The sequence below is a fragment of the Bactrocera neohumeralis genome, chromosome 4 (genome assembly GCF_024586455.1).
Source record: "Bactrocera neohumeralis isolate Rockhampton chromosome 4, APGP_CSIRO_Bneo_wtdbg2-racon-allhic-juicebox.fasta_v2, whole genome shotgun sequence".
Taxonomy (NCBI): Eukaryota; Metazoa; Arthropoda; class Insecta; order Diptera; family Tephritidae; genus Bactrocera; species Bactrocera neohumeralis.
Window position 1 is genome coordinate 9598365 of NC_065921.1, and position 18720 is coordinate 9617084.

Here is an 18720-nt window from a genome sequence, read left to right on the forward strand (position 1 = left end):
GGAAGCTTTCACAGCTGCATATTTTATAGCAAAAAAGGGTATAAAACGATATTCTTGATTTCGATTTATTTAATTTACAGTAAGGTTGGAAATAAAATATGAAACTAGGTACATACTTCTCGATTACTTATCGAGGTCAGGCGTGCATATAAAATCATGACTGTTGTCTTGTTGGACATTCCTATTGCTTGGGACGGTCCATACAGATCAAAATTTTTCGACTACTATGGAAAAGAAAGAAATGAAAATTTTGATTTATACATAGATCAAATAGGTTATCACTCCTCCTCTTCAAAACGCAAACGCTCTGCCAGGTGCAATTCTAAATACTTGCCAACTTTCTCGTCTCCCCGGTATTACTAGTGATAGACTTGTGGAAGGAAAAATATCAACAACTAGATTTTGCTTTATTAATTTAAAAACCGTAAAGCACATACACATAAATTAGTAAAAAATCAGCTACTTGAAACGGGGTATGTATGTATGTATGTATAACTCATTGTATTTTCATTACATACTCCACGCATATGTCTTGTATGCCTTCTTAATTTAACTCTCATGCTCTGCTTCCAATTTCATCAAACGCTTCTTAGTTTGACGACGTTTGCGCAAATTATCATACAAACGCACTGAGAAGAAGTATACCAATTCGATCAGACTCAAACTGGATATGCCCATAAATAAGCCGAGAATACCACCCCAGTTGGCTATCAAGGTGGCGATGCTGAAGAGCACAGTGCGCTTGATGGCCGTGAATTGATGCTCCTTGAAGTAGACCGACAAGCGCGAGCCCATGAAACTGTCAAAGGAAGAAACTAGTGACTGAGAATCAGTTTTCGTATTATAATAGTCACACTTACTCCTCATGCTCGTAGACCTCGCGGAAGGCCTGCAATGTTTTGTTCAGCTCATAGCGTGCACTTGAAATCTCCACATTGTAATCCAGTGAGGTGCAGGCTGGCATACAGTCACAAATGATTTTCATATTCGGATCCATGGTGGCCTGCATAGTTTGATTCTGTATAAGGATGCTCAATTCAGACTGAGCTGTGTCATAGCAGTTTATGTCCTCCACACTGCAGACGGGCACATCTTGTGGCTCTGTAGGCAGGTGCAATTGAAGGTTATGTATAAGTATGTATATAGGAAAGTTGTGGGGGGCTTACTTGGCATCCAAAATTTTGCGCAACCACATTTATTTATGGTAAAATTGGTTAAGCACTCCACCTGACAATTGGATTGTGAATAGGAGCGGAAATAACGCAAATAACGCTCGTCATTGAAGTAGCACTGTCGTCTGAAATACAAACAGTGAAAACGGTTGTAAATTTATGTTGCGCACAAAGTGTTGTATATAAATGATTTCACTTCTCTGGGCTGAAGTCATGCAGATTATCCGTCGATATAACATAATGCGGCAGTACGCTAACCATCACTTCGTCGCCGTGCGGCAGCAAAATGTAATTACTCGTTGTCACCGGCACGCTCTCGGGGGACGTGAGAAAAACCTGTGGGGCGAGCAAAAAACGAATAATTAATTTAATTCTTGTTAATAATGAAGTAAGCGCTTCATATGAGCGTGTGTATGGTTGAGGTCGATGGTTACTATGAGGTTAGTAGCAATCAAAAAACGATTTGAATTCCAAAAACCTGCCTAAACATATGATGTCATTACTTGAATTGAGCCAACCTAACCTGAGAAATGCAACAAGCTTCATATTTTGGGGCTGGCATTGCGGGGTGACGGATGACACAACATGAACAATTCTTAAACGGAAAGATATACATATTTCGCAATATGCTGCCGAACTAACTGAAACTTGGTAAATTAGTCAGAGAATCTTATCAAAATGATAATGAGATAATAAGACTCTATCATTTATTTCGTTCCTGGGCTAGTCTCTTGATTGGGCTAGTCTCTTTTTTGGACCTTAGATATTTCGACGTCCAAGTTCCTTCTCAAGGTAAGAGCACTCCGTTTCTTCCGTCGACTGTCTTGTGGATTCCAGTTGATAGCGGTTCGGATTCGTGGAAATGCCGTTAGATAAATTTGATGAAAATCTTAGTGCCTTCTCGCTTAATCTCAACCATTTTGCTTTTACCTTCAATACCTCGCGGCTCAACTCACCTTATACCCTTGCTTAAAGCTTCGACAAGCATATTCGAAATTATGCTGGAAACCTTGTAGAAAAGCAAAAAATCCATTGCGTGCCGATGAAAATGCTGTACGTTGAGGATAAGAATTGTAGCCTTGACCCACATAGCCATCGTCCAACGACCAATTGCCGGTTAACTCGTTGAAACGTGGTAGCGGCTCGAAGAAATTATTGAAATCGACAACGTCCTCGTCATAATAATTTACAAAGCTGCAACATTTGACGGAAAAAAAAATTAAATGAAAATTTTGTTTTCTCAATCCACAAATTACCTGACATCGCGATATATATCCTTAGCCTGTAGACCATTAAACTGATAGCAAATACCCTCGTCGGTTGCCACAAAATTAAAAATTTTGTCACAAAAATAAAATCGACCATTCCACTTACAAAACGGACCAGTTTCGTTCTTCGAAATGGAAATATCGACCAGTGTTTGCGTAATGTTAGGTTTAAGGTTCTTCGGTAAATATTTTGCGAAACGTTGCACAACTTCGGATTCACAAATGTGCAAGGTGGACATAAAGCGCTCCAAACTACGAGGAAAAAGTTTATCCATATATATAAATACATCTACATATAACGGACTAAGAACTTACTCCGTTTCGCTTAGATCTTCATAATTTTGGAATGAACCAAATTTTTGTATCTCCTCCAATATGCGACTCGAAACGTTGGTGAAATCGAAGACATTACGTTCCATTTTTATTTCCGGGCATATCGTAATTGTAGGAAACGGTATCTTATGCACGGGTACAAGCGTTTCATCGAAACCCAATATTACGGGTGTGTCCTGCCATTTGAGGTAAGTGGCCCAAATGAGCGAAATCGCAAAATATACCGAAATTACAAGCACAACGAACCAGTATAATCTGCAAATTTATTTTATAAAAAAAATTTAAACACTTTTCTATAATTATCACTCATTTAAAAGCTCTCTACATTCGCGTTATCTCACTTTTCATAAAATGGCCTATGCAATTCCACCAAGTAACGTAATCCATGAATGGTTGTATTCTTGGAGTATTCCATAATCAAGCCCTTGCAGGCAGACCACCTTGAGCCATATTTAATGCGAGATTTAATAATTATATCGCTCGGCACTTCACTAAGCCCAGATATGGTACTCAAAGAATCGGCATTCTTGGTGGGCGTTGGCAGTTTTATATCCACTTCTGGTAATGTGGCTTCTGAGCCTCTATTGCTGACTTCCATAATGTTCAGGTTATTCTTTTTATATATTATTCATTAAATAATTCGCGTAAAACTTGCGTACTCCAAAAACCGTTAACTACTAAATGCGCCGCTTTTAGCCCCACGGCTTTTATAGCCGCTAGAACTGATGATATGTTAATTTTTAAATTATCCCTAAAGGAATGATGCCCGAGGGAGCCTTTTCCTTCTACCCGCATTTACATGTACATATGCACATACATACATATGTGAGAATATAAACGAGTGCCGGTAGATGGCAAAGGTGTGTAATATGAATATTATACAAACAGCTTTTCTTACAAAAATAATACACTCGGTGAGGTTTAAATACCTGCCGGTTCTGAATCGTTATATTATATAGGTGAACACATATATTATGGATTATAGATTTGTCATCTGAAATTTTCAGTAAATTATTATTCAACAAAAATTGCAAAAAGCAAAGCAAGCTGAATGACACACAAATAATATATTTTATTACTACACTTTGGCACATTTATAAAAAACAAACCCATGTAAACCATTTTACTTAAAAAAGATTTTTATCTTCGATTATTTTATTCTTAATATGCATAAAACAAAGAATTAAAAATATATGCAAAATAACGAGCATTTTGTTTTGTTTACTTAATAAATGACAATAAAATAACAACTATAAAAAATATGACAAGTCAAAAAAACCAATGAACCAGTCATTGCTTTATTTCTTACTAAAGAACGATGCAATGCTCTTTGTACCTTTAGCACTCTTTGCTAACGCTTTTTCCTTAGCTGTTAAATTTCTTTCTTTAACCGGTGATGGCGTAATTGGTGCTTGCACCACACTAAGCGGGCTTACTTCTTCACTTGAACTACTATTTGACCTGCTATGGTCATTAGTTGGTGAACCGTCAACCAAACCACTGCTTTTAAGTTTATCTGTTGCATTTTTGTCTTTATCTTCCAATTTTATTTTCTTGTTTTCATTAGAATTAAGTTGTTGAAGAGATTTTCGCTTCTTGCCAGCTTTCTCTTTTTCCTCTTTCTTCGATGCAGTTGTCAACGGCTTTTCTTCAGGTATTTCCAAATATTTTTTAAGCTCCTCGTGTAAGTCTACATCCAAATAGTCACCCACTATGTCGCATGCCATGCGTAAATAATCCATATCAGATTCTTCCCCGTTCTCGCCCTCTAGTTCACCACGTACATAATTTTTTGACATTGCACTCTCACCACAATGCACACCAATGCTTCGCAGCTTTGCAGTTACACGACGTGTTTTGATTGCTAACCAAGCCAGTGTTTTCTCCGCGTTATATTTATAAAATACCATGCCATTGGCTTTCTTTATATCGGCGATACATCTCAAGTGCTCCTCACCGCGTACAAATTCACGCAACAAACGCAACGTGCTCTTGTCGTCGGCCTCACCAATATCATCCAAAGCCAGCGCTTTTTGTGTACAATGTAAACGTATATGATGCAATGCCAGCAGCGTTATATCGATCGGTGTTGTCATGTAGATGCGTCCGTTTGAGCACACATCATTGTTGATTAACCAGCAACGTCTGGGTTCAGCAAATTCTTTAACTTCCATTAGCTCTGTGTTGGATTTTGTAATAAAGAGTGTAGGCTTGCCTTTTCCAGGATGATAAAAGTACTCCAACGTCAACTCATTTTCAGGATCTTCCAATAGTTCTTTTGATATGAACATCACTTTGTAAAGCGCTGGTGCTTTCGCTGCAGGAACAACTGTTTCCTCAGTAGGTTTAGAAGAGCGTGTAGACTTTTTACTCATTTTAAATACGTTTGCAATATTTTATCAATGAAGTTAAAATAAGTTTATAAATTTTGCTACAATCAAAACAAAATGCTTGCAAAATATCGCGCGCTAACAAAATACAAACATTTGTGCGAAATGTCAAAAATGCAACTCTGTTAAATTAAAGGTCTAACCACAGTATGGGTATTCACAGCGCATAGTAAAAAAATATTGACTTTTGTAAATGTGGGGTTAATTTAGGCCCAGTTCAGAATCATTTTTCAACTAGTTTACTAGGGTATGGGAAATGCTGATTGTGACTTGGCTAAATCCGATAATGGAAAAGGGTAAATTTATTGAAACAAATTTGATTTTCAATCATACCGAACTACATGATATCAAAAATCATCGTTATAAATATGTAGACGTTAATACGTATACAATGCGATTCCATAAAAATTGGTTATGAAGGCAACGTGTTAAGACTAAAACAAGATATTTATTATGCGCACAAAATGTTTATCGTTTTCGGCCTGCCAAAATGCGATTTTTGATCCAATAACTATATATGTACATAGCATGCACGAGGATTGTAATCTCTTCTCCTAGTAATCACACAAGCAAATTTGGAAAGAGTATGCTGCTTACTGAAGACTGTAACACAAAAACATTTTTTAGGTACGTTATAGTAAAAAAAATATTTTTTTAAACTTCACACTAGGTATACCCTTAGAATATCGATGCATTCGAATGTTTTATTTTCTCTTAATTATTATTTGCAACATTTTATAAGTTTTATGATAGCTTCGATGATTTTCCTAAAACGATATTAAGAATAAATGGTTATTGTGGACTGGAGGAAATGATAAAAAAAATAAGACTTTTTGCAATATTATCAATTTTATTTGTATTAAATTTCAGATAAAATACATTTTAATACATTGCATTAAAACCTTATATTAATAATTATCAATAGACAAACATAATTATTTGCGTACATTATATTTGTATGGACACTGTACTTTACTGAATTTTTAATTTTAAACACATAAAAGGCTTACATTACTTTAATGCTTGTATATATGTGTGTATGTACAAATGTCTTTAAATACAGTTTCTTAAATATAAATATGTTTTTATGCGATTGTAAATAATTTTATACACTAATTGCATACATACGAATATTTTTTTGTTTTTGTTTTTGTTTTCAATCTAAATATTTGCATAATAATAATGCGAAACTAATTAATGTCTTTATTTTACATGCGCAGGCAATCGTACATATGTACATGTATGTGGCGCGTTTGTGCTTAAGTTTCAGATTGAAAACTTTATTATGCCTCATTATTTCATAACACACACACTATTCAATTTTAATGCATAAATTTATTTTTAATTTGTTTTTTATTTTCTTGCTTAGCAACTCATCCGCTGTCATGTGTATGCCAGTAGTTGAAACGTTATTAAACCCGTTAAAACTTACCGTTACTTTTTATGATTTAAGAAAATATCATTATCATACACATGATTTTGTACGAAACCAGTATTAATTTAACTATTTAGTATTTATTATATAACTTTACATAAAGGCAAATATTTCAAGTCTTTTCAGTATTAAGTTGCATGTTTTGTTATTTCTTCGCTCTACCAATCTTGGAATGGCACGAACGTTGTGTATTTACTCACAATGAAATGTGAGTATTTATCCAAACCATCCAATATTCCTAACCTACTTATATGCCAAACTTATTTTTATCTATTTATAACATGTACATATATGTATATGGCTTAAAGTAGAATTTTGATGAATCTCTAACACTAAATTCAATCACTATTTATGGCATTACGCGTTTAGGTGGGGGTGCACATAACTAAATGAGTGACTGAGATTGGCCTTAATTGCTTTTTCCATTACAAATATATTTCCAACCAACATAACATAACCTTGTAGCAAAAATGCTTATAATATGTTGTTGACAAGGCGGTTAGTGTGGTTTGAAAATATTTCTCTAATACTTTAAACTTTTGTGTAACAGTTTACTTTCTGCTTTTGAAAGTAATGCTTTTACATTAGTTTTTACTAATCTCCGACGTATGCTGTTTATTTCAAAGTATCTTCCAAGCCGTTCGCCTTCTCATTCTTTAATGGTTCACCCTCCTCGGCACTAACAACAGATCTGCGTTGTTTCTCCGGTGGATTGTTCCAAGGCTGCAGTTCGCCAGAGCCCAGAATAATGTAAACAATAGCGCTGGAAATGTAAGTGACGGCCAGTATGCCGAAAACTATTTGCCATTGATGATATGATTTCTGTAATTGAAATTTGATAAATTAATTCTCAATTATTATAAAATAAATCACTAATATATTTATGCGACTTACATCATCATAGGTCAGCGCACCCACCATCCACGTCGACAGGAAGCCACCGAATGAAGAGAGCGTATTGGCCAAACCGAAAATGGTGCCACTGAAATTGGGCGCAATATCCAAGCCGTTGCCGAGATAGCCTGCTGTTACGGCGCCATGTGTGAATAAGGCCAGGGTAAAGATCGTCACTGACCACGCTGCATCGCGTCCCAAAAATATTTGCGCAATCATCAAGGTGCCGGGCGATATCAGTGCTGTAATGAAGAAATATGAAGAATGTTAGATGTCAACGTCATTTTTCGTAGGCAACACTTAATAATATTGCTTAAAAACAAAATTACTCACCAAAACCAGTGAACACCTTCCTTGTGGCCGTTGTAGACAGCGTACCACGCTGCCGCAGATAATCAGCAAAGCAGGACGAACTGAAAGCCATTATATATTTGCCCAAATATGGCAATGACGAGAAGAGTCCATTCTAAAAAGATAACAGTAAAAAAATAAATTATGTTGAAAAACATTTTTTTTGCATTTGATAAACTTTTCCTTACTTGTTTAATATTAAAATGTAATATTTGATCCATAAATGTCGGCAGCTGATTAACGACAGTGAAAAAGCCAAATACAGATAAACCGTGCGTAATTACAATTGCCCACACAGGTGCGGAGGTGAACAGATCGCGCCATGGCACATAGCTGGGACGTTTCTTGGAAGTCGAGCTGCCGATGGCGTCTTCAATTTCGCGCCGTTCCTCAGAGCTGATGCGCGGATGTGTGGCGGGTGTCTCAAAAACAAAGGTAAACCAGCAGATGGACCACAAAAGGCCAATGCCACCTGGAAGTATACAAATTATTTATTATTATACATTTCTTTTGTTATTTTTTTATATCAACAAGTCTATGAGCAATATATAATAATATATTAATATTTTTTACGTTTGTTAACAATTTCGGATAAATACTGATGTACATATGCGAACACATAAATATGTTAGCATTATTAACACTTTTAAAAACTTTTAGGTATTGTCAGTGGCAACTACTGCAAAGTCATCCGCTTCCGCATAAAACGAAAACTTGGCAGCACTGCCATTGGCATTTTCAACAACATGGCCGTTTGTGCAAATATTCTCTAATTTTTTCCGCTTTGTAATTGTTTTTTGAATATCGAAAAATTTGCTTATTTAACTTTAATAGTGTAAATATAAAAGTGTAAATATAAAACGTCGTAAAGCATTTCCACCTACCTGTCAAATAGAAAACGCTGGGCCAACCCCAAATGGAAATGAAGTATCCACACACCGGCATCGTTATAGCTGCACCCAAGGAGGAAGCTGTCAATTTAAATAGAAGACATTTGCTTTAAAAACATTGTCATGATTGACTAACTGTAAGATTACACTTACCCATCATATGCGACATGAATTTAGAACGTTCCATTGGTGGAATCCATACAGCCGCCACTGGATGTATAGCTGGCCATGATGCGCCCAACATAAAGCCCAATACAACACGTACAATAATTAACATTATATAATTAATGTGTGCCGCCAATGGTGTAATCAGTGTAAGCAAACTAGCCCAGAGCATAGAATGACCGAAGACACGCCGTCCACCGATTAGTTCAGCAAGTCGACCGCCGGGCAGTTCAGTTAATATATAACCCCAGAAAAAGGAACCTAGTACAAAGTTCGTTTGATAAGAGTCCCATGGAAAGTAATCATTTCCATCGTCAGTTGGTGGCAGCTGAGTTGTTGTTGTCGTGGTCGTGGTTGTGGTAGTCGTTGCTGCTGTGGCATTATCAGCTAGCTGTGCGGCACTCATTTTGCCGACCGTACGCGGTGGCGAATGCACATCTGGATGCACCATTGCCACAATGGCTATTGTCAGATTCACGCGCAGTGCATAGTTCAACATGAAGCCAAGCATGGTGAGTATATTGAGTACTTGACGACATGATAGCATATCTATTCAATTACAAAGAGTGGAAAGTTTTTGGATTAATATTAGTTCGTATAATAATAGAATGTGCAACTTATGTGTATATATGTATGCATATGCATATGTATATAAAATGTTTTTAAGAATCTATCTATGAAATAAGATGGTGAAGTATTTGAAATTATAGCAGATTATTTAGTGTTTCTTAAAATTATATGTTCAATTTCAATAATGAACTCAAATATGGTATTTCCATATGCTGCTTTAATTTACAACATTTTAAAAATAGGCAACCAAACTGTTTTTTGGTATTATTGCTATTTATTACTTTCTTTCAACTTTAATATATTGTTCAAACATGACAAAAATTTCCAACAGAACCAAAATGTGTGAATCATGATCATACTATATCCATAAAATACAACCTTCTTTATTTAATCTATATTTCTCGAGTTTGTGTATATATGTACATATGTATGTATCCACCCGTTTAATATATATGGACCCCCACATTCATTATCAAACCATTATAAATTTGCCGGTGAGACCATATTTGCTTAAGTGTTTAATACTTTATGGACTGTTGAAACTCTATAAGTTTGAGGAAAATTTTCAAAAGTGCCATAATTAATTGTGCAAAAATTCGCATTGATTTGGAGTCGCAAAAAGTAACACCTTATATGGTAATCATAGTAAAATAGCGTCACAATTCGAAACACGTATAAGCTGAACAAACACAGACCGGCATTAAATACAAAATGTGCGCTTAATCATCACGTGATGTTAATTTGATATTTTTTTTTGTTCTTTATACAATTAACATGCCAAAACGCTCGTGGTCAAAAATGTACATATGTATGTATGTACATATGTAAATTGTAGAGTCAACTAAACGGCGCTCGTGCGAAGAATACCTCAGACTGATTTATTGATGGCTTTTGCGCGGATTTCCAGTTTTTTATTGATTAGAACAAATTAGCAGGCTCAAGTGAATTATAACCGTAATGAATCTATGTATAGCTCTACGATTTCACAATTCAAACGTCAAGACTTTGAACTATCGCGGTTATATATTAAGACCGATGACGTGCGTACCTTTATTTATATCACATAACCAATATTTGGTATTTGCACTTTAATATTTGATATGAGTGTTTTAAAATTTGGTTCGTATATACATATGTGCAGATGTATGTATGTATTTTTATATAAGTACGCATGCTTATTAAGTGGTAGCGTTTTAAAAACCTGTTTCGGTATACGCCGATTAATCTGCGGTTAAAAATCCCCGTCGAACAGACACAGAAAACAAATTAATTATTTAAATTATAAACAAAAGATCACAAGAGTGTTGTTTTTTGCACGGTTGTGCGCTTTTGGGGGACAAACGTGATCTTAACTAATTCGTAGAAGTCGGCACATGTGACAAACGAACGACTGCCGACCAGATCAACAAGCACGATATTTGCATAAATAGCTTAAGGCGCATTTTGCAGTAAATTTGAGTTTTTTGAAAATAATTTTCAAAAGCACAGTTACTTACTTTTAAGATCGAATATACACCAAACTGTTTACAGTTTTTTAAGAAAAAATATTTTTCAAAAATTAGCCATGGCCGTCTGTCTGTCTGTATATACACGAACTAGTCGCTCAATTTTTGAGATATCGTTATGAAATTTTGCATACATCTTTAAGGAGTTGTGCACAGTTACAATTTTCACGCAAATTTCCAAACGCGTTTCAGAGTGCTGGGAGGCTAAATTTAAAGCGCTTGGGGTTTTCAAAGTCAGCGACCAACATTACTTGATAACGGCTAAGTCGATTAGTTTCAAATTTTAACACGAGCTTCTTTAATATATTTTTTTAATAATTAATCGAAGATTTTTTCTAACCGAAAACTATTTTTTTTATAAATCATTTAAGAAATTTTGGTAAAAAATTGATTTTTTTTTTTTGAGAAACCGCTATTTTCCAAAAAAAATTATTTTGCTTATTCCTTCGATTTGCTTTATTAATATTACTTTTAATTTGTTTTTTTTTTTTTTTTATATCAGAAGATCCAGTTCAGAGATATAGTGATCAACGCAAAACGTCTATTTTGAGAACAGCTACCGGAGATCAGCTGTAGTTTCTTTCCAAATAAATATTTTTACTAATACTAAGTCTTAAAACACAGTTAAAATGTGTAGAAATTTTGGATCAATTAATTTAAAAGTTTTCTAAAAAAAAAAATTCTGGAAAATTCGCTTTCTTTCGGCCTTCTAACTGTATATGACCCCTTAAGAGACTGATCATTTATTGAAACCGTTCTCGGACTACTATGGAATAAAGCTGTCATACAAACTTATCGCTGAAAATCAAGTACTTGTATGTATGTATGGAAAACTTTTTATTTGACAAGATACAAGAAATTTAGTCTGGATTATTTACTAAGCCAACGTGCAATCTACGAAGAAACTGTTCAGATCGAACCACTATGGCATATAGCCTCCATACAAACTGTTCTAACAAAATCGAGATTATAGAATTTTATGCTATAATAAAAAATGCACATGCGAAGGGTACTATAGCTTCGTTGCAACCAAAGTAAAAGTTTTTTTTTATTTTGTTAATTTATGCTTTATTTTTCAGTTTTTGACCGGCTCAATTTCATCATAACTAAAAGCTTCTCAAATAGCTTTTTAGCTTCGAACTCCACTCTCATTCAAAACTCTTATTTCCAAAGTGCTACTAAAAGTGGAACGCGCCGCTTCGGTGGGCATAGAATTGTGTGTATGTATGTATATTTGTATATAATAAAAATAAGTTAATAGCTTCTTAGAACTAATAAATGCTTAACTATAAATCTTACTTCGCTAGTAAATTGGATTAAAATCGTTCAATGTTAGTGTAATCATTATAATATTTCTTAGAAAAATACTCAACCAGACTTCAAATGAGCACAAACTACAGACTAGCAGCAGATGTAAAGTTTGATCGCACAATTTTTTCTGTGTTTAATACATGCGAGCCCATACATACATATGTACATACAATACCCACTAAAGTTGTACAAATCGGGATGTACGAAGCTTCCGCTAAACTCGCCGTCTGTCCAAATTGCACGCGCATTGTTTATTTGAAATACATACATACATATAAAAATATGTACAACTGAAATAATATGAGACACTGTTATTTCGCACATACATACTTTTTTGCGGAATAGAAATTTCTCACGGCCATTTGAATACAACTCGTGCGTCCACGCTCGTGTGTAAAAGTAGCTACGCACATAAAATTTGCGGTAGAACACATAGAATATGCCGTACTTACTATGTGCATAAATATGTCTATGTGATTGCCACTTACAGTTTTGCTTTAGAAAATGCGTCATCTGCGAATTTTAACAAATATTTGTCTTTTTCGTTTTGCGCGGAACGTCGCGTGTGTGCGATGACGAAAGTGGCTTCCAAATGTTAAATTTTGAAACATACATACATACGTTTTATTGCACTTGCTTAATTTTACTGTTTATTTTCAGAAAACATTGAAACTGTTGAATTTTTTAAAGTTCTCAAATAGCATCTTTCAAATTAGAAAAGAATTTCGCACGGTTCAAGGTGTACCAAAAACCTTGCGAAGGCGTTTATATTTCATGGCAAATGTTGAGTTCTTCATGAAACGATTCATTGAACTCAGATTGTTGTTATTTTGAACAAGTTTCCAAGTAAGCATAAGAAACAAATAACGGCTGTTTGCGTGTCGCTAAGCCTTGGAGTATGGCGAAACGAACAAATAACTGGTATAAATACAAATAAATGGTATAATCAAAGGGAAATATGAATTGTGTAGCTAATATGCTTCTTAAATAAGATAGAGTAAGCTTTAATTTAAATACATTCATATATTTTTTTAGTAATATAACGAAAATTTTTTCTCATCGATAAATATTTTTTTTAAACAATTCAAAGCCGAAATTTTGGTCAAAATCGATTTTTTTTTAGAAACCGCCATTTTGTCAAAAAGTTTTATTTTGCTTATTCATTCAGTTTACTTTACTAGATTTAACATTATTTTAACGAAATCTGTTTGGTTTTTTCAATTTCAGAGTCAAACGTATTTTTTGAGAGAAGCTAGTACTAAGTCTTAAAATACAGTTAAAAGATACCATAATATGTGTACAAGTATTTGGATATATAAATTATACATATGTATATATAATATCCCAGAAAAAAATTCTGGAAAATTAACTTCTTTTCGGACTTACTATATATAACCCCTTCACATATTATTTTTTGGGAAAAATCACAACACCAAACTATGCCGCGAAGATATACTATGTATGTAAGCCTATAAAAGACGGCTAGTAATATTTTAGGGCTATATTTGAATTTTGCAGAAATTTTCACTGTCGACTAAAATGTAAAGTGTTTATTGATATCTTACTAATTTATAACTGTATATATGGAATAGTATAACAACTCTCTGCGGAGAATGTAAAAAATTTTTTGTCTCATACATTGTGATTTTTTTATTTTATAATGGATTTGCTTTCTTTTGGTGTCTACGCTAAAAATCGCATGAATCATACTAAAAAAGAGTTTCATAAAAATAACTGCCTGCATTAAAAAATTTACGAGCCCATGCATTTGCGTCAGCATTACTGCATATTTGCTTTTCGGAGTCACAGTTTTTGCATCTTTGAGTGCAGTTTTTTTACTGTCTAACTTAACCTCATTATTTTACTTCGGAAGTCAATAATGTAAATAAGCTTTGCATGAAAAATTCTCACAATAAAAGCTTTGTTTATTTATTTAATAACCTGTTTTGTTAATTGAAGACTTTTAATAAGCGTCATACTTAGTTAGACATTAGCTTAGAAACAAACACATCAGTCGAGTATATTTCAAATACTAGGGTGAGCTGTTTTACAGGGATTGAGCATATTTTTTCCACAAATCAACGTGGAAGACGCTATAATACACCGTTTCAACGAAAGACGGATCTAGGAACGGAGCCGATAATTTTTTCCGGTCAAGAATTGTCAACTCGGCAGAATTCTGCAACTATAACAATAACAACAACCCTATAATGCATATACATATGTACACATATGTATGTATAAAGCAATTAATGTGGCGAGCTGAGTTGATTTAGCCATGTCCGTGTGACGTTCGTCCGTCTGTCTGTATATATGCGAACCAGTCCTTCAGTTTTTGAGATATCAATCTTAAATTTTGCATATTTTTTTTCTCAAGCAATTGTTTATTTGTAGAAAATGCTGATATTGGACTACTATAGCTCTATACTATATACATATATACTATAGCTACCATATGAACTGATCGATGAAACTCATACAAACTGTTCTGATCGGACTACTATAGCATATAACTATATAACCATATAAACTGATAGATCAAAATCAAGTTGAATATCTTTATATATCCTCTATTGCTATTATAAATGCACCTGTGAAGGGTATTATGGATTCTGTGCAGCCAAAGTTCATGTTTTTTGCTAGTTTTGTTTGAAGTTTAGACAAAAAAAACTAAGGTTTTTAATTTTTTTTGTATTGCAAAATAAAGTTAAATAAAATAACAATTAATAAAATAAATTAATTAATAAAATTAAAATTAATTAATAAAATTAAAATTAATTAATAAAATTAAAATTAATTAATAAAACTAAAATTAATTAATTAATAAAATTATAATTAATTTTATAAGGTGCTCAAAAATTCAGTAAACACTCATTTAATTGATTCTCATTACTTTTGTAACAATTTCAGTTAGGAAATTTGTCACTGTCAGTCGAAGCAGCTTGAGTACTGCAGCCTCTGCAGCAAGTATGTAAATGATCTAATGCCTGTTTTCAATTTATAGAAGCAAATCTTTTTGTTATATGAATCATTTTTTGAGCCTGAAGGCCACAAAATACTAAAGTGTGACGTTAATTTGTTGTCTATTTGGACATATGTATGTATGTACATATATACATGTGTACACTGTACATAGCTTAATCCGCGGCCTGTATAAATTTCGGTTATTGTCACAAAGATTTTGTCATTCGCAAGATTTCAATTTCAATGAACTCATTGAGCTTTTTTCACGTTCAAATATGAGTACATACGTACTCAAGCCATAAAAAATAGAAAATGCGCCAATCATTTTTAAGTAAATGCATATGTATGTATGTACAAATATATTTTTCAAATGCGAAATACGCCGTTGGCTCGATCTTCCTTGATTTATGTACATATGTATGTATGTATATGTGTGTGTCGCAAATATTTCTCAAAAACCGCAAAGTGAATACTTTTATATACATACAAACATATGTACATATACATTGTTGCAAAAAGTTCTTGGTAGGCGTGCCACCATGTCTGTATATGCCTATGTACGAATGTAAGTGTCCACATGTACATACATATGTTTATCATTAATGCCAATATTTGGATTTAAGCCAATAACTGTCTGCCTTTCCACAGCTATGCATTAGTACAAGTGTTTGCATATAATATCTAATATAACGCTTGTAAATTGAGTTTCATATGTGCGTGTATTTGTACCGGTGAATAACAGCAAAAAAATCTGAAAGGCACTTTAAACAAGTATCCACATACATATGTACATACTCCACCGCAGGTACAAATGTTTGTGTGTGTTGGTTTACCGTAAGTAAACACATATCAATCATACGCAGTTAACGTCGGCTAAATAGCGGTACTTTTAAGTTTATTATATAACATCATACATAGTACATATTCGCCAGTGTCTGTTCTATTGTCTCAATGTCAATGGATATCACGTGATATTTGCGGTTTTAATTTGATTATTTCACTCACGTGCAAAACAACCATTTTCGTGGTATGAAAATGTTATCTGTGTTCAAGTTACTATCTAATGCTATAATTACTTAACTTAATAGTCTAAATAAAGTTGGATACAAAAATAAGCACGATGTGGGGGTGTCACATGAGTTGACACAAAAAAAACTCCAAACCGGACCAAATTTTCATAGGCGAATCGCTATAAATCGATTCATTTCTGAAGCGAATGGATACTGCTGATGAAAAGTGGACCGCTTAGATGACGCCAAGAGAAACCGGTTGTGCTTGAATCGGGTCGAGTCAGCGCAGACTGTGCCTAAGCCCGGACTGACTGCCAGGAAGAGTTTGCTGCATGTTTGGTGTGTTTGGAAGAAAATAACTTTTTATAAGCTGCTCTCCTATAGCCAAACACCCAATTCGGAACAGTACTGTCAACAATTGGGCCGTATGAAGAAAACAATCGCCCAAAAGAGGCACGTTTTGGTCGAATATTTGAGAGAAATTGTTTTGCTGCAAAAAATTCACACTTCCATCTCACTGTGTCAATTTGCCAGTATTGCCAACAATTAGATCTCGACTCGAAAACAAAGCTCTGGAAAAGAAACACACAGTTTTGGTCAATAGAAGAAAAGGTTGCTCCGTCAGGACAATGCATATATGTATACATATACAACGATCTTGACTCGACAGAAGCTCCGGTTGCTTAGCAATTACCTCACAGTTCGGACGTGGAATCATGTAATTACTACCTGTTCCTGTCCACAAAGAATGATTTTGGTGCTGAAAAATTCGCGTCAAAAGAAGCCTGTGAAAATCGACTGTTCCAGTTTTTGTTAATAGGGAGGAGGGTCAGGAAAGTCAGGTAACCAGTTTACGAACGAAGGGTGAATATTTGAGCTAAATCGAAACACTTTAACTGTGCTAAATATCAGCGATATTTTTCTGCAAAAAATAATGGATTTATTTTTTCTAGCCCTTTTATAATACATACATATACGCGCTTGTCGGTACTAGTATTCAATGTCAATGGATATCACGTGATAATGGCTGTTTCAGTTTATGTGTTACAATCACGTGAAAACGATATGTATTTATGTATGTATATTTTTGTGATTTTGAAATGTTATTTTTCTTTCGTTTCTACTATCCAATGTTTTAATTAATTAATTAAATTTTTTTTATGATATGACATTGATCGATATTGAAGTAAGATGATTTCCTGACCACCATAAATTTAGATTTAATTATTTATAAGTGGCAATTTAGGGAAACCATAAATAGTTCTGTATCTAAATTTATTTTTACTCTATGTTTATCTTTCATATTTATTTTTGGAAAATAAAAGCAACTGCCACTAACCTACTTAATCAGAAGAACCAAATTTGGCGACATTTATGCGTACAAGTGGGTCTACAAGTTGTGCCAGTTGCTAAAAATAACCTTGAAAACAAGTAAGCTCATTTGAATGTCTGCCTTAGAAAATCGCTATCAATAGGTCATCGACCATAAATATGTTAATTTAATGTTATATCTAAGTATATACAAACAAGTGTGAATAACATAAATATGGACGTATGTATATATGTACATACATATGTATATATATTTATAGTACTTGCCGACAACATGAATATTCACAGGCAATAATGAGCGTCAACACTATTATAGTTTGTATGAAATTTACGGTTATTTATTCAACATACGACTAACTAACGAGTCATATTTTAAATGCGGGCGCAACCTAGTGTGTAATTATAAACAAAAAAAATATTTTATTTTTCAATGATTTTATACTAGGCACTCTTAAGGGGTTACATCAGTTTACAAGTTTCAAAAAATCGATTTTTTTTTTTTTATTGTCTTATTAAATTTTCAATTGATCTTGAAAATTATCAGAGAAATTTTCAAACAAGTTGATCCGTAGCTAGAGTAAGAGCGCAGTCTTTAAACTTTTTCTCGAAACTGGTTGGCTGGTTGGCAAGTTTTCTCGAGAACTACTTAATCGATCTTCATGAAACTTTACACAGGTCTTTGAGATACGATTTTTAAAGACTTGGAAGAAAGATTTTTTTCGATTTCAACTATTTGAAAAAAAAATTTGCGAAATTTTCACTGAAATTTTAATTTTTTTGTAAAAAAAAGTCTGCCAAAAATCCAATTTTCAGTTTTTGTTTCCTTCGTGCAAGTTCTAAGTTAAGATTTTAACTAAAAAACACGGTTTAACTAAAAACTGTAAAGAGTTATCCTGCCATCGCGGGCGCATATTTTTTCCGATGGTTCACCGGAAATGGCGTCGCAATTTCAAATTTCAGAATTTCTTTGTAAATTGTGTATGTTTGTAACAATAAAAAATTCTAATAAAACATTTAATTTTTTTATCTGAGAAAAAAATTGTTGAAAAAATACTGTTTTTTACTCGAAAAACCCCATGTGAACACTTAAAATGTTTATGCAATCAATACATTCGGTTTTTTATTTTAAA

At 33.8% G+C, this 18720-nt stretch overlaps 3 protein-coding genes across 10 annotated transcripts in view; all 3 read right to left on the minus strand.

Moving 5' to 3' along the window:
• Window positions 1-390: 390 nt before the first annotated feature.
• On the minus strand, window positions 391-3371 carry LOC126756856 (pickpocket protein 28). The gene is made up of 8 exons (XM_050470289.1): window positions 3115-3371; window positions 2756-3028; window positions 2429-2692; window positions 2129-2366; window positions 1369-1508; window positions 1167-1297; window positions 861-1101; window positions 391-799 (listed from the first exon to the last, which is right to left on the minus strand). Exons 1-8 carry the CDS (start codon window positions 3369-3371, stop codon window positions 550-552), a joined length of 1794 nt encoding a protein of 597 aa, XP_050326246.1. The 3' UTR covers window positions 391-549.
• Window positions 3372-3397: 26 nt separating this feature from the next.
• LOC126756857 (ribonuclease H2 subunit B) lies at window positions 3398-5270 on the minus strand. Of its 6 annotated transcripts, none has more exons than XM_050470292.1 (3): window positions 4110-5270; window positions 3672-3767; window positions 3398-3495 (listed from the first exon to the last, which is right to left on the minus strand). In XM_050470292.1, the coding sequence occupies exons 1-3, from the start codon at window positions 5146-5148 to the stop codon at window positions 3398-3400; spliced, it is 1233 nt and encodes a 410-aa protein (XP_050326249.1). In that variant the 5' UTR covers window positions 5149-5270. The 6 variants fall into 6 exon arrangements, with proteins under 6 accessions (XP_050326249.1, XP_050326251.1, XP_050326250.1 ...); XM_050470295.1 differs by having other exon boundaries at window positions 3475-3495; window positions 3703-3767; window positions 4110-5268; XM_050470294.1 differs by lacking the exon at window positions 3672-3767 and having other exon boundaries at window positions 4110-5268.
• Window positions 5271-6658: 1388 nt separating this feature from the next.
• Window positions 6659-18720, minus strand: part of LOC126754776 (sialin) — a 441635-nt gene continuing 429573 nt past the window's right edge. For all 3 annotated transcript variants that reach the window (XM_050466889.1, XM_050466888.1, XM_050466890.1), the window contains 6 exons: window positions 8887-9447; window positions 8728-8814; window positions 8032-8315; window positions 7826-7958; window positions 7493-7734; window positions 6659-7420 (listed from right to left, as the gene is read on the minus strand). In XM_050466889.1, coding sequence (XP_050322846.1) covers window positions 7214-7420; window positions 7493-7734; window positions 7826-7958; window positions 8032-8315; window positions 8728-8814; window positions 8887-9447 — 1514 coding nt within the window. In that variant the 3' untranslated portion in view covers window positions 6659-7213. The remainder of the gene's footprint in view (window positions 7421-7492; window positions 7735-7825; window positions 7959-8031; window positions 8316-8727; window positions 8815-8886; window positions 9448-18720) is intronic.